This window comes from Anabas testudineus, chromosome 4 (assembly GCF_900324465.2).
Source record: "Anabas testudineus chromosome 4, fAnaTes1.2, whole genome shotgun sequence".
Taxonomy (NCBI): domain Eukaryota; kingdom Metazoa; phylum Chordata; class Actinopteri; order Anabantiformes; family Anabantidae; genus Anabas; species Anabas testudineus.
The window spans coordinates 21,038,837-21,053,711 of record NC_046613.1 but is presented as its reverse complement, the minus strand read 5'-3'; the positions used below and the strand labels follow the sequence as shown (position 1 = coordinate 21,053,711).

The following is a 14,875-nucleotide window of genomic DNA, read 5'->3' as shown; positions in this document are numbered from 1 at the left end:
AACAGAATTTTCTCAACACTCCCAGTGAGCTCTAAACTTTCTTTGCTTGACTGATTTTGCACTGAGAAATGACAGACGTGGATGATACATTTTTTTATTTGGTATCAACAGAACTAACCTACAGTCAACAGCTCTTACTGCATCCACATTTACATATATGATATAAAGCAGTTCAACGTCTGCTAGTTTGTACTTTCAAGTACTAGCAAATGCACAAATCACTAAGGCAAAAGAAAACAAACTTGAACAGGGGAACAGCTGCTGATTATATATGTATAGTTATGTAAGACATGAGAAAACAGGAGATATAAATATTTTTTCCATTTCATTTTTAAATTCACCTATAAGCAGTCTGATACAGTGATGTCTAATATAAGCATTATACTGTAGATGTCTGGATGGGGATAAGCATTAGTTTCCTTTATACAAGTAGTTTACATAATTGTTTTCTTTGGATGCATGATAAATTCAGTAAATAATAATGTAGTAACAAGACATCAGACGTCCGATCATGCAACACACTTTGCACCAGGATTTATCCAAACAAAATGCTGCAAATCTTTGTCACAATAGTCTATTTGTTTGTACTGTCCTATTAATGCACATGCATGTGTTTGCAGGTCTCACCTGGTGAATTCCTCGTCTGCAGTCAGGGTTCTGGGCAGCGGTGAGTATCTGGGTGTGGTCAGCGGGGCGGGACTTACAGACTGGCTGCCACTCATGTAGGGGCTTACATGATTGTCTTGATGTGGGGAGTACGCTGGAGGAACACACACAAAAGCATTTCTTATTTCACCATAGACACCATCATAAAGCCATTTCAAAGACTTTATGTGTCCTTTCACATCCTTTCTGTGTGGACAACCCACAACTGGAGCTGCTAAATCTGTAAGTACCCAATCACAATTAATTGTTTATGTAATTGACTGTCACATAATTGATTGCAGCTTACGTCCACAGTCTGCCAGTCATTAGATATACTAACCCTAACAGGAATACAGTTGTCTGACATAAGCTATTTGGTCATGTAGCAGATTCAGAAGCGTTGATAATGACATGTCGTATGATAAGATGCTGATTTGGAGCACTGACAAGTGGCTGTAATCCAGTGGGCTAAATTTACCCGGTCTGATTATCAGACTGTTATATAACAACTTCTGTGGGATGTAATCATTGTAGAATATGTTTTTAACAATAACATAATGACACATTTTTCTGGAGCTGTTTAACAGAATGGACGATGCACAGCGATTTAGGACATCCACAGGAACAGATTAATTTCATGTTTGTGATCTTTCAGCAACTGTTGCTCAGTATTTGGACGACCATTATCTAACAGGATATATTTTTCTATTCACTAACTATCTGAAAATGTTTTGTGTATTAGATTTGTAGTAATAGTCATGTAGTAGTCATGGTGTCAACCAACAGTAAATACTTTATGGCTCTATACCACATGCACTACTTCAGAAGTCCCTTGTGATATCCATCATCAATGAAAATCTATGACAGAGTCTATTAAGCACTTCACTGAGAGTACCATTATTTTGACATAGGTGGAGCTTTGTGATGACTACATCTAATTCTACTATGACTGAGCTGCTCATCGGTTAATTTATGATTATTTACTTGTACTTGTGCTTATCAGCTACCGAACATGTCGCCTTGATTTATTTTAATGGCTGTCTGGGAACTCTAGCTTATTGTGATGTTACTGTCTAAGCCCAGACATAGAAATATTCACCGGAAGCTTCGGTTCTTGCTGTTCTTTATACGTCGACACCATCTGGCACTCAAGTGTTTCCAGCCTCTTCATTGCAATGATGTGTGCTGCGTTCACCAGGGCACTGTTTAATAGCAAGTTTATGATAATATGAAGAAAAGCGAGAGCCCATCCAGCCTAGAAGATGCCACATTCCACAAACTAATTTTAACCAGAAAGATTAGCAAACTCACTGTTTCCTTGTGGTTATGTTGAACTGAGAGATCTCTGATGTGCACTTACAATTAGTGACGTCCGGAGGAGGGAAGCTGTCATTGATAAAAAGAGATGTGTGTTTGGCCACACGGAGGTACACGATATCAGGAGTCGACTTCAGGGCAGCCACTGCCTCCTCGTGAGTTACTTCCTCCAAACAGGAGTTATTTACCTAAGGATCAGTGATGGAAATACTGCATAAGCATGTACAGATATGCATAAACACACAGATATGAAAAAAAAACCCTCAAAACCAGAGTGTAGAACAAATATACGATGTAGTTGTCTATCAGTTCTTTTATTGATCACATATTTGACTCTATTGGACATTAGTGAAAAATCTCTAATCATTGTATATCATTTTCTTTCTAAATGGGTCCACTGCTGTGTTACATCACCTTTAATGGGCTTGAATTGAGAGCTAGAGATAATCTGATGTAATCACACGCTTGTACACTGTCCTCAGATACACCTCATTTAGTCTCACAGTACGGAATAGTGAATAGGTTATGAACTGGACTGGTTACGATGGACTTTTCTGGGCATAAATGTGTAGTCTATGTGCTCAAACAAACGGAGCATGCTAACATGAAGAAGAAAAAGTTGTTCTTACAGCTACAAGTTTGTCCCCTATTTGCAGCCGTCCATCTTTGTGCGCAGCCCCTCCCTCGATGATTTTGGTCACATAGATGCTGTTGTCACCTGGGACATGTTGGTTTCCAACTCCCCCTGCTATACTGAATCCTAAACCTGAAAGAAAACATGTTTTTTTATGTAGCATCCAGCTTACCTCCACCCTTAGGCCCCTTTATCAGCTGTGACAGTTACTATTGTTTCAAGATACAGTGCAATTATTGTACTTAACTAAGGGGAAATACAATCTTATTTATATTTAGTTATTTAAGCTTTAATGTTTTCTTTTTCAGTCCTGTTAGTGTATCGTCTGCCTTTCATGGTAAAATATGCTGACTTCTCATCACAAATCTAAAAAATGTTGCCACATCTTTCTTTTTGCCATCAGTTATGTCTTTATTTCCTTGTTTCTGTACCATGCATCAATAAACAGGAGGATAGTAGAAGCATGTGAACACCTTCAAATAGGCCTTAAAGCTTAAAGTCAAAACTTAAACCTCACAGTGACTGTTTTATTTCCTCACCTTTGGGCCCTTTGACCAACTTGATATCCATGATTCTCTCTGTGATGCTCCTCCTGCGTCGTATACACAGCCGGACCAGACCTCCTGCTTCCTTCAGTGCCTCCACAGCCCCGCTGTGGGTCACCTCCCTGACGTCTGTGTCATTAACTCGGACTATACAGTCATTCACCCTGCACAGAAACAAATAACACACATTAAAAGGGGTAATTTGACTGGAGATAAATGGTGAAGAAATGTGAAAGTTAGTGTCTCACTCTGAAATTACACTTGAAGGGAAGGTGAATCTGTTTCAGAGGAAGAAGAGACGGCGATAGCTCCTGACAAAATTCTTTTAGTTGTCATAGTTATAGTTGGCTTCTTATCAAACTGCATTCCTTTTAAGGTTAAATTAAGAAAAGGTAAAAGTGTTTGACTGACTGTGTGTGGGCTTCTTCTGCCTCCTCATTCATACAGTAGTGTTAATGCATTCCACCTACAAGCCTTCTAAAGTGAAGTGAAGAAGTAATCTTATGGGGGAAAAAATCTGTTTCTGTGTATGTCATAGCAATTACACAGGCAAACCTCCAGTATCTCTGTGGTAAATTAGACAGGAAGTCTTAAAACAGTCAATTTATTATGGTTAGAACTTAAGAGTAACTAAATCCATCCACTCAACCAAAGATTTGAGCTACGTGTACTATTTCTACTTTTACTTTACTACAATTCAGAGGAAAATATTTCACTTTTACTCCACTAAGTAAATTTGTTTTTACAGTTTCAGTTACCAGTTGTATTTTGCAGATGTAAATTCTTACAAATATGATTAACTAATAAATAAAAAAACATACAAAGAAATTAAAATCACATTCACTTTAACAGCTGATGATTTTGTTCGACACAAAAGGCCTGATTTATAAGCACTCACCTAAAACCAGACACCTACATACACACCCTCTCTTAAGTAGGAAAAGAATAGCACTGTTTCACAAAATGAATTATTCATGAACTGACCATATTTGGCTACACCATTGTTTATGACCACAAATTAATATGTGTGCTACACATGTTTGACGAGCTGGAACAACTTTCATACGTGTATAATCAATTGCACCTCTAACTCTCAGGAAACCAGCAACCCCATAAAAACAGTGTTTGGCCTCATTCAGAGAGTCCAAACAATGTACTCTAATATACAAGTATTTTTTTTATTCAAGCACTTTTACTTGTGAATTTTATTTGTGTATATCTCACCTCTGCATACCAGCTACATTTACGTGAGTCTACTTGCACAGGTGTGACTCTAAATGTCCAACATTTTGTTATACATGAAACATTGAAACTATCCTAAACATGACTTAATGAATACTAATCCAATCAGCACTGATAGTTTTTACTAATATACTATGTTACAGTCAATTTGAATACATGTTGTCTGCAGATCTAGAAAATCAGCCGTGATCATTAAAGGTGTACTTGCATCATCAGACTAAATCTGGGACATTTACAATATTTACCACCAAAATTAGGGTTAAACATTTTAAGACTGAGGTTTTGGTCAATATTAGGAATTAAATTAGGTTTAACATAAATAAATGTATTTGTATGTGTGCACCTGAGTCGTCCATTCTGGGCTGCAGCCCCTCCAGGTATAATCTTGGTGATGAAGATGGAGGGATCTTCTCCGATGTGGGGGTTATCAGTCCCTCCTGCGATACTGAACCCCAGGCCTGAGTTGCCCTTCACACACACACACACACACACACACACACACACACACACACACAGATATAGTGTTTTAATGGGAACATTAACATCACCTAAACTGTGACACTAGAAGAATTAGGGGATTTAGACCCAATGATGTTCCTTTAAACAATGTGATCGTTTTGCCAAAATCTTGAGTGCAGAATGTTTCATATCTATGTTTTTAATACAGTATTATGTTGATCCATAATACATAGATGCTTTTGATCAATAAATAAACATGAATACAGATAGTGGAACTGTTAGGACACATTACCTACATGTCATCGCCATGATATCACACTGCACCTATTATACCAACTCATCAAATCCCGCTCATTACGAAGAAGCATCCATTCATATTATTCTCATTAAAATGTAATTTACTGCAAAACAAGTCATTTTCACTTCTTAAAGTAATTTTGGAGACGCATCTCTCAAGGTATCGCCTATTGCCAAATTACACATAATAGATGCTCTCTTTGAATTGAAGCCATTGCTCTGTGTCTTTTTCTCTCACTCTCTGTCTGTGGGTATAAAGCTATAAATGTCTTTGCCTGTGTTTGCGTGTATGTCCATAGTGTCTTTAAAGCAAATCCAGTCAAGCAGACAGAACCAGGTCACAGGAGAATAGTGTGTGAGAGAGAGACAGAGAAAGAGCCTCGGAGCGAGAGAAAGGGGAATATAATGAGAGAGGGCAAGAAGAGGATCACGGAAAGAAAGAAGGGAAGGATGGACAAGGAATAGAGAGGATGGGGAAATAAGGTCAGCAGAATTGGAGCCATGGTGGGACCAAGTGAAAGTAAAGCTGGATGGTTAAAAGCAGAGAAGAAAGGAATATGACAGCAAACACAGCACAGAGTTTTATGCAAAAAATGTGTTTTCATTAACTTCAATTTACCACTAATACCTTATAGCATATAAAGCAACACAAAGTTTACTGGAACTTGCCTGAAATATTAACTAGTAAGAAAATTAATTATAAATCTGGAGGCTTGCAGACATTAGCTCATTTATACAAATGGCCTCTTTGAAAATGAGCTAAGAATAGCTTCATCTTAACCTGTCACGATACCTTTAGAAGAAATATTTTCAGTGGCTTCTGTAGCCTTAGTTTTCATGTTAACGTCTCAGTAAAGGTTCACATTTCTTCTAGTTTAAAATAGACAAGCATACAAAATGCTCTCTGCAGCACTGATGATGTTTCTAACATGATTACAGAGGGAGAGAGTTCAGGAAGGACACAGGTCAGTCTGGACAGATGGAGGTCATGTACATTCACAGTGTGTACAACAGGGACACATGGTGGGTGTGTGTTTTAATTGTGGGTACTTTTTTACCCGCTCCAGCGTGATTTCCTCATACTCATAGTCTGCTTCTGTGCCATTGACCTGTTAAAGAGAAAGATGAAAAGACACAGATCAGAAATGTGGCAACTAATGTTATATACTGAAGTATGGTTTCCTGAAATGGACACTAAAGCGGAATTTTGATTTAAAAACTTAATAATTTCTATTCAAAACTGCAACAAATCATGTTTAATAAATAAATCAAACAAAATAAAATGTAGTTTTATGCAGTTAGGGTGCAATTAACATTTAATAATGATGAATGATGCATGAATTCCAGAAATAAAACTGATAACGTATGATGATGTATCTCTGATGTCATATTCGAAAACATCCCTGGTGAGAATGCTCGGCCAGGACTGTACAATAAAATGTATTAACGTCAGCATTCCTTGACTGAATGAAAAGCACACAGCATTAAATCTAATCTGAGCAGAATATGATCTATTATGTGTTCCACTACTGTAGGTTCATACTGGGAGATGAGTGTCTTGTTCCTGCTCTAGCTGCAGACACACACACACAAACACACACACAAAAACAGTGGTCGAGAGGCATCCCAGTGGCCCATGTAATCCCTTTGGCTGTAATCTGTGTCAGATTAGTTTAGATTTTGAATTCCTGTCATTTCAAACAGAGGGCACATTCTTCCATCAGCCTCAGTGTACTATTACCTACCATATACACCTTTTAATGCAAATATTTAGACTTTATCAATTACTAGTAATGGCCATATTAACACTTTAAAATGTAGAATCAGAATTACTGATTCTACTGTAACTGAACAGAGTTGAAAAGTGTTTTAATTGCACAAAGTTGCAGGCGGCCCTTTCCATAGGCACTATAAGCAGAAAACAAGTCTGTTTCTCTATTTGCTAAATTAATAAAAGTCAACAATCATTTCAGTTAAATATTAGGGGAAATCTGTGTGACTCAAAATCTTTTTTGCTGTGTGTTTTATTCCAGGCAGTTCATCAGGGAGTAATTCCACAGTAATTACATAATAAACTTATCTAACAACAACAGACACTGATTCTCTGTGGCAGCTGGCAACCAGTAAAATGACATCTGGATCCATCTAAATCTAGACTGAGCTTTCTGTCTGAAACCAGGATGCTACCATCATATTTGTATAAATTTATTGGTAGACATATATAAAATACTGAAAGTGCTGCAATGTGTCTGAGACGTAACAATGTCAGCAGTGTACAGGTGAAAAAGCAGTACTCACATATGGGGGGGTGTCGACGCTGTCTGTGTTGACCACCACTGGAGGGGGGTTGGCCTGCAAGAAACAGCAGCAAAGTTATTAAACCTTTTGACTAATAACTGATATTATCATGAGAGCAAAGACAGTATTTGACAAATGTTGCAGAGGCATACCTTAAAAACATGCACACACACACACACACACACACACACAAACACGGACACAGAGCTGTGATAATTACTTACTCGTCTCATATTTTGGTACAGCATGCTGAGTACATCTGTTACAGATTACCACCATGGAGCGACTGCATACACCGCATGACATACTGCACAGCCCTGATATTGGACAGTAATGTACTACACTGCAAACTATTTTATAAAACTCTACTGTGTCATAAAAAACTCTTAGCAATTAAATATTGCCGCATAAATCACAATACCCTAAACCTAAACTAAAAAGCTGGTGCTTTTGCAGCAGCCTGTAGATATAGTATTCCACTATGTACTATTTATGACCATATATTTTACTACATATCTAGGATCTGCCTAATTTTTACAAATCCAAAATACAATACACCCAATCTCCTCCACCTCCTGGTTTTCCTCTAGAGTTCAGGACTGGATAGATCTTGCTGGATAGAGATGCAGTAGGTAGCTGCCATTATCTTTCCACTTGCTTTCTACACAAGCAAAGCAAATGCTTAACTTGCTAATAAATAATCACGAGGAATCTTTTTCTCTTTGTATTTCCATAGGAAGCATTGGTGTCATCTTATCATTCCCCCCGTTTTTCCTCCCGTCGCCACTTTAACCTTTGTCTTCTCTAACTTGTCAGTCCAGTGTCTTCTCCAGCAGATCGCTACAGAGCCAAGCGGGTCTTAAATAACCTAAGTCCAAGTTTTTCTTCTGCAGCCAAGAAAAAAAAGTTCATAAACAAACCAATTAAGCAGGTATCAAACAAGCTAGCCAAACAAATAGACACGCCAACCGGACTTCACAGCATCAGTGAACAACAGAGCAGCAGTAGCATCTATCCCTCTACCTCTCTCATCCCCCCTTTTCTACCCCTTTAGCTTCTCTCTCACACACATATGTATTATCTCACTCCATGTCTCTCTCTCTCTTTCTCTGCCACATGTCCAACTGTCTGTCAGTCAAGCTGACTGGATTCTTGATCCCACATGAGAGCAGAAAGACAGTATGTGGTGGGAGTGGGTGGGTGGGGGGGGAGCAGAGGATCAGAGGGATTACAGATAGGATGGGAGGAGTCAAATCGGCCTGATCAACAACAGCAGTGAGGAGCAGAGGGTGCAGACAGATGCACAGAAACCCTCTAAAAGCACAGACTCAAGTAGAAACCAACAAAAATCAACAGCAGGACAACAGAAGTGGAGGGAGGTTCAGAGAGACAGAGGCCGAGCTTAACAATGCAGTTCACGGATACGGAGAACATGCTGACAGTTGCAGCTGTTGTGAGTGTGTGTGTGTTAGTGTGCATGTGAATGAAGGAAATGAAGCGGTGCACCAAAAGTACGTCAGATCAAATACTGCAGCAAAGCACAAATATATTTGTGTATAAGTACTCTATTATATATAAATATATACTCAAACGCATTTATATAGATGCAGTATACCCGCTTTAGAATCAAATGGTCCATTAATCAATTAATCGAATTAAAATGATTTGTATATTATACTATTAAAGCTAATAAATATGTGGTAAAACAAACAAGTGTTTCTGTGTTTCGGTATTATTTTCAGTATAGATTTTCAATATAAAAGCTGCTGCCAAATATCACACGTTTACTGATTCTGAAACGTTTTCCTCTAAAGAAAGTCTAAAAAAGTAAATGACACTGAGTCATCTCTAATGGAAGCCCTTAACATTTTACTGTATGCTGACAAACTAACAGCTATTGCCTGAATTGCTCACACTTAAACCTTCACTATAGCCTAAACTCGATCCGACTCTTTCACCAAAACTGTACACAACGGTTAAACTTCTCTGTGTGTGTAATTCACACACCGTCGAAATCCAGTCGGTCAGTGAGTTGGTGATTCCACTGACATGCCGTGTCAGAGTTCATGCTTATGTAACGTCAGTGTGTGTGTGTGTGTGTGTGGATGGGGTTGCATTAAACAAAAAGGCCAAAAGAACAAATGTGCAAATATAAACAAACAAGCACACAAATACACCAACAACATCTATTTCTAGACAGTGTTTTGTTGGTCTATACAAGTGATTGTTAGTTGTTATATAATTACTGTTACACCAGCTGTGTTATCGTGATATTATGGCCTGGTTCAGACCAGTACAGCACAGCTTAGAAAGAAATCCTGACTATCCCTGTTTGTCTTACATGTGTTTCTGTGTGTGTGTGTACACGTCTTTATACGACTGTGAGGAAAACTTTGAGTGTAGTATCATCGTGATGAGGACATTTCTCTTTGAGTAATGTTAGGGTAAAGTGGTTTAGCTAAATCAGTGAGTGTCTTCTGTTTTTTGTTGTAAATACATACATGTATGTGTGTTTGTGTGTGTGTTTGTGTGTGTGTGTGTGTGTGTGTGTGTGTGTGTGTGTGTGTGTGTGTGTGTGTGTGTGTGTGTGTGTGTGTGTGTGTGTGTGTGTGGGCTTTGGGAAATAATTTTCCATCTGTGCAGGGTGCTTCATCATTATTACAATGATTCAATTATCAATTAGCAGAATTAACAGACAAATCCTGATCAGATAAACACAAATCAAGAAACACAAACATGCACTCTCAGTGTGCGTTGTTTCTCTGACATCTAAAAAATACGTCATCTGAACAGAGCTGTTTATATTTAATTTATAGTACAAAGAAGTCAGTGTTTAGAAGACCCTCATATACAACTCTGTGTTCCTAATATGTAATAAAACTTCCTTTAACTAATGATCTAATGGAGCATGACTCTAATCAAATCAGATCATGCTGAGCATGCTAATCAGACTATCACTACCTGCTATTTCCGATCACTGTGCCCACAGCAAATAAGCAGACTAGCCAACAGGCAGCTTAGCTCACTATAATACAAGTCATATCATTAGATGTGCATAGTCATGTTACACATGACTGGATGTGCTCTGTTATTTTCGATAAAGCTCTTGTTTACCCACAGACTGCTTGGTTTATATTTCTGTTACTCTTTCAGCATCCCTCAGCAAAAAAAGTGTGTCACATTCCTCACAAACATGTGAATATGCTACAATTTGCTCAACAGCAATTTGGTCGACAGCCCAGAGCGCAGGTTTCAGCGAAGAACATCACTGGAGCACTTTAGGCTGTCAGCTCGTCGTTTAAAAGTGTCCATTTGAAAAAGATAATGGGAACATCACAGCAGTGATCTTCCACTTCTAACATGTCTACACCACTGCAGTCAGACACATTTAGCATTTGCTATAGTGCCTGATATTGTGTTTGATATTTCTAATTTGCTCCTAGGATCACTGGCCTAGGACACTATCTTTCTGCATCTACATCCATCAAACCTACCTGAATGTGAGCGTGCATTTGTTGAAAGTGGTGTATGTGTGGCATATGTGGGGGTGTTTCCATTGAGTGTGCATTCCAGATGTATGGGTCATTGGGCCATGGCCTGCTCCCTGCCTTGCCCTTGGCTTTGCACTTGGTGGGACTCTTCCTCATGCTGTCCCTCGGATTGGGAAATTTTCCCCGAGAGCCCCTAGTGGCCAGGTTGGTGGGCAGTGTGCTCCACCCATAACCCCCTAGTGCTGAAGACAGCGGGAGCTGTGGTGAGTGAAAAGGGTGGATAGACAGAGACTGTGAGGCATGAGGAAGAGGAGAAGGGCAGTGGTGGTGCTGGAACAGCGAGTGGTGACTTGGTGAATGGAGCTGTATTTGCTGTTGTTGGTTGCAGAGTTGGTGTGTTGACTGTGAAGAAAGCAGGTGACTTGGCGAGGCCGGTGGATGGCACTGTTGATGGTCATGAGAATGATGCTGCAGCTGATGATGGCTTGGTGACAGATGAAGCTGGCGGTGGTTTGGCGAGAGCAGCAGATGATTTGAAGTCTGTGTAGCCAGCTGGTACACTGGCGATGGTGGAGCAAGCTGATGACTTGGAGACGGCGGCGCTATGTGGTAGTAGCTAGGAGAGGGTGACGGTAGCAGCTGCTTTGGAGAATGGCAGCCATGCTTTGGTGAATGGTGATGATGCTTTGGTGAGTGCAGCGGTGAAGGCTGCAGCTGGTGATTTTGCATCAAATTCTGGGTATGCTTTGAGTGAGAGTGGCTCTTGCTTGATTTGGACTTTCCCTTTCCAGATTTGCCCTTACTGGAGCCGCGGCTGGGCTTCTTGGGGCTACAACAGAACTCATGGCCATGGAAATAACTGTTCATAGTTACAGAGACACATACAAAGTCCCAAAGAGATCCACCAGTCTTTCCTGCCTTTACAGCGATGACAATAGGAAGTAGCTCCTCAGAATCACTTGTGTCCGAATAATGTAGGTCATGCCTCTCCAAGATCTCTGTGCCCAGTTTATGAGTGTATCTCCGTATTTAAAGCTTGTATAAATATCAGAAAATAAGAAATATACAAAAATCCTTCCTTTGCAGACATTATTTCCATGTGAGCATCAGGTTGTCCTGAAAAGCATCGTTCTTCAGTGTGACATTTAACGCTCCTCTTCTCGGCTTTCTCTCCGTAGGAGCATCCTTACTCTCTTGTCATCACTTAGATGAGGAGTAGTAACATAAAAGGTGCAGCTCCAGAAAGAAGCAGAAGGACCACTTGGATAAGTCAAGCCTTCTTTCACCCCAGCTTTCTCTCAGAATGTCTCTGTTTCTGTAGAGGATGCGAGTCAGTTCATGCGCTCCAATGGAAGATTTCTCTCTCCCATTCCATGATGATCTTCCACTCCAGTGCTCAGTCACTCAGAGTAACTCATTTCATCCACCTATGTTGTTGCGCACTCTGGCTTTGGAGCAGGAGTGTTTGCCGTTCTGTAGATGATGTAGTTCAATTCATATATTCCAAAAAGAGAGTAGCGACAGTCCAACACCTGAACTCAAATTCGATCCCTACGTTGATTATTTTACTCAATTAAAGAGTTCAGAAGATAATCAAATGATTATAATTTGTCTTTTTTAAGATTTGATATTTACTTTTCTATGAACAATTCTCTTTCTCGTCCTCTCTCATCTTTCTATGTCGCCTGTCTGCCCCACTCTCCCTCTCTCTCTCTTCAACTTTACCTCTCTCTCTCTCTCTCTCTCTCTCTGTCTTTCCTGGACTAGCCAATTAGGAGCTTCACTGGACTCCTGCACATGACAGCAGCCAGGCATGACTAATCGATAGGCAACTAGGGATAGTGATACAGCATTCAGGATGCATGTGTGTGTGCGTGTGCATGTAGAGTGAACAGAGAGCTGTGATTGGTGGAGGCCAGTCCCTTCCATCAACCTTTGTCTTGTTCTTTTAGAGCATCACAAGGCAGGCCTGGTCAGCTGGAATACTGTGTGTGTGTGTTTGTGTGTGTGTCTCTATGTGTTGACCTACTTCCTTGTGAGAATGTGTCTTTCTGCTTGCATGCTCGTGTCTCCAAGCTTAATCTTTGTTGGAGATAAAAGCCATATCAAGTGCGGGTCTCGAGATAATCAAGTAAGGTACATTTTGGTCATTTCAGCCAAGTCCATTAGAGAGCATACAGCATACAGCAGCTCCACTGCAGTAAACAGACCTGACAGTAAGTGAAGGACTGGAACTTTGGTTCAACATGTATGTACACGTAAACGTTTATGGCTTTTGTTTCGTACATTAGAGGTGTTTTGTTTGTTTGTTTGTTTCAAATTTAGTTCTATCTCTGTATTGTAGAATTTAAAATCATATGAACCCTTAGACCTGTAGTGGAATCTATAAAAATGTATTTCTGAAATTACTCAAACCACAAGTTATCTGAATTTGTACTAAAACTGCCAAAACTCAATTTATCTTGATTAATCGTTATTTGAAAAAAAAAAAAAAGACTAAAACTTTCAGTATTGGTTTTACAATGGGGTACATTACAAACAGAAAATTAATATTAAAATAAATCTTCTAGATGACTACAGCTGGTATTTAAGAAAGAAAATGATTTACTATTGGTTTGTATACAAGCTGGATACAGCCTAACACACATATATATGGTTGTGGCTATAAGGTCTTTATAATGTCAGCTAATATATTCTACAGCTCTTCCCAAACCAGCCTGATAAGACAGAAAGAAAGAAAACAAATAGACAGACTAGTCATAATAAAAAGCAGCACCCATGTGGAGAGCACAAAGAGACAAAGAGGGTGGTTAAGAGAAAGGCTGTTATAGCCGCCTAGAGTGTTGGTTGGTATGTTCGTGTGCTCCCTGCCTAAAGTGGTGCTAGAGCTGCAGGCTAACTGCTCACTCAGGAGAGGATGAGCAAGGAGAATAGGCTGTTAGCATCACAGCGCTAAATGAAGCCAGCACTAATATAGTGCTAGAGGGTGGAGTAGGAAGGGGTGGGCGCTGCTGAGAAATGAAAATGCAAGGATGGGATGGAGGAGTGGTTGAAGACAAGAGACAAAATACTCGGATCTCATCAAGGAAAACCATTAATATTATTTGTCAAGTCCTTTCTGGTGCCTGGTTTGATTACTATATTCTATTTTCATACCAAAGGAGTGCCAAACTAACAGCCTTACAATCTTACATTGTTACATATGAAACATCTGAGTCAGGGTGCCCACACTGCACCAAGCCTCACTGAGTTTTTCTACACCCACTCCTTTGTGACACAGCTCTAAGAACAATTACTGAATAACATGCATCAAAATAATATGTCAAGTATTACCTCTCTTGTCTGTAACTGAATAGTTTTATGTTGAGGGTCAGACTGACCCAACTGAAGTTTCGAACTCCAGAAACAGCATCCCCATTAATTGAGTCTTTTAACTTTAGCGCAGAACTTAATTGGAGTAATGGATAATAATTATTCTAACAACATTCTTTGCAGGTCAGCCTGACTCAGATTGAATTTAGCTGCTGAAACAGGTCAAAAACATTACTTAGTAAATAGAAGGAGCAACAATCATTTATCTCATGCTGCTTTCTTGTTGTAACCATACATGATTACATACAATCCCAGTACTACCTTTAGTCCAATGTTACACACTGAATAAGTATCATCTCTTTGTTTTTATTTTCATGTTTTCCTCCACACAATTAAGATTACTCCTTATAATTTCACTCAGGCAAAACCAAGGACTAATAGACAGATATAACAGAAAAAAAGCTCTTCACCAGAGGCTCTAATAATTCGCTGGTTAAGACTTGTGTATAACACTTGACAAAAATCAATAATCAATTCCTTTTAACTCTGTAGGGAGAGTGTGATATTGAATGTCACCAGCAGGGGCCCTCAGAGTCCACAGTCATAATTGAGTACGGATGCGAGACTAAAGCACC

The 14,875-nt window shown here is 39.4% G+C and overlaps 1 protein-coding gene across 7 annotated transcripts in view; it reads right to left on the bottom strand.

Moving 5' to 3' along the window:
• Window positions 1–14,875, bottom strand: part of LOC113152283 (discs large homolog 1-like protein) — an 82,264-nt gene that overhangs the window by 28,421 nt on the left and 38,968 nt on the right. For all 7 annotated transcript variants that reach the window (XM_026345446.1, XM_026345439.1, XM_026345440.1 and 4 more), the window contains 7 exons: window positions 7,438–7,491; window positions 6,198–6,248; window positions 4,727–4,851; window positions 3,136–3,305; window positions 2,592–2,728; window positions 2,006–2,150; window positions 628–760 (listed from right to left, as the gene is read on the bottom strand). In XM_026345446.1, coding sequence (XP_026201231.1) covers window positions 628–760; window positions 2,006–2,150; window positions 2,592–2,728; window positions 3,136–3,305; window positions 4,727–4,851; window positions 6,198–6,248; window positions 7,438–7,491 — 815 coding nt within the window. The remainder of the gene's footprint in view (window positions 1–627; window positions 761–2,005; window positions 2,151–2,591; window positions 2,729–3,135; window positions 3,306–4,726; window positions 4,852–6,197; window positions 6,249–7,437; window positions 7,492–14,875) is intronic.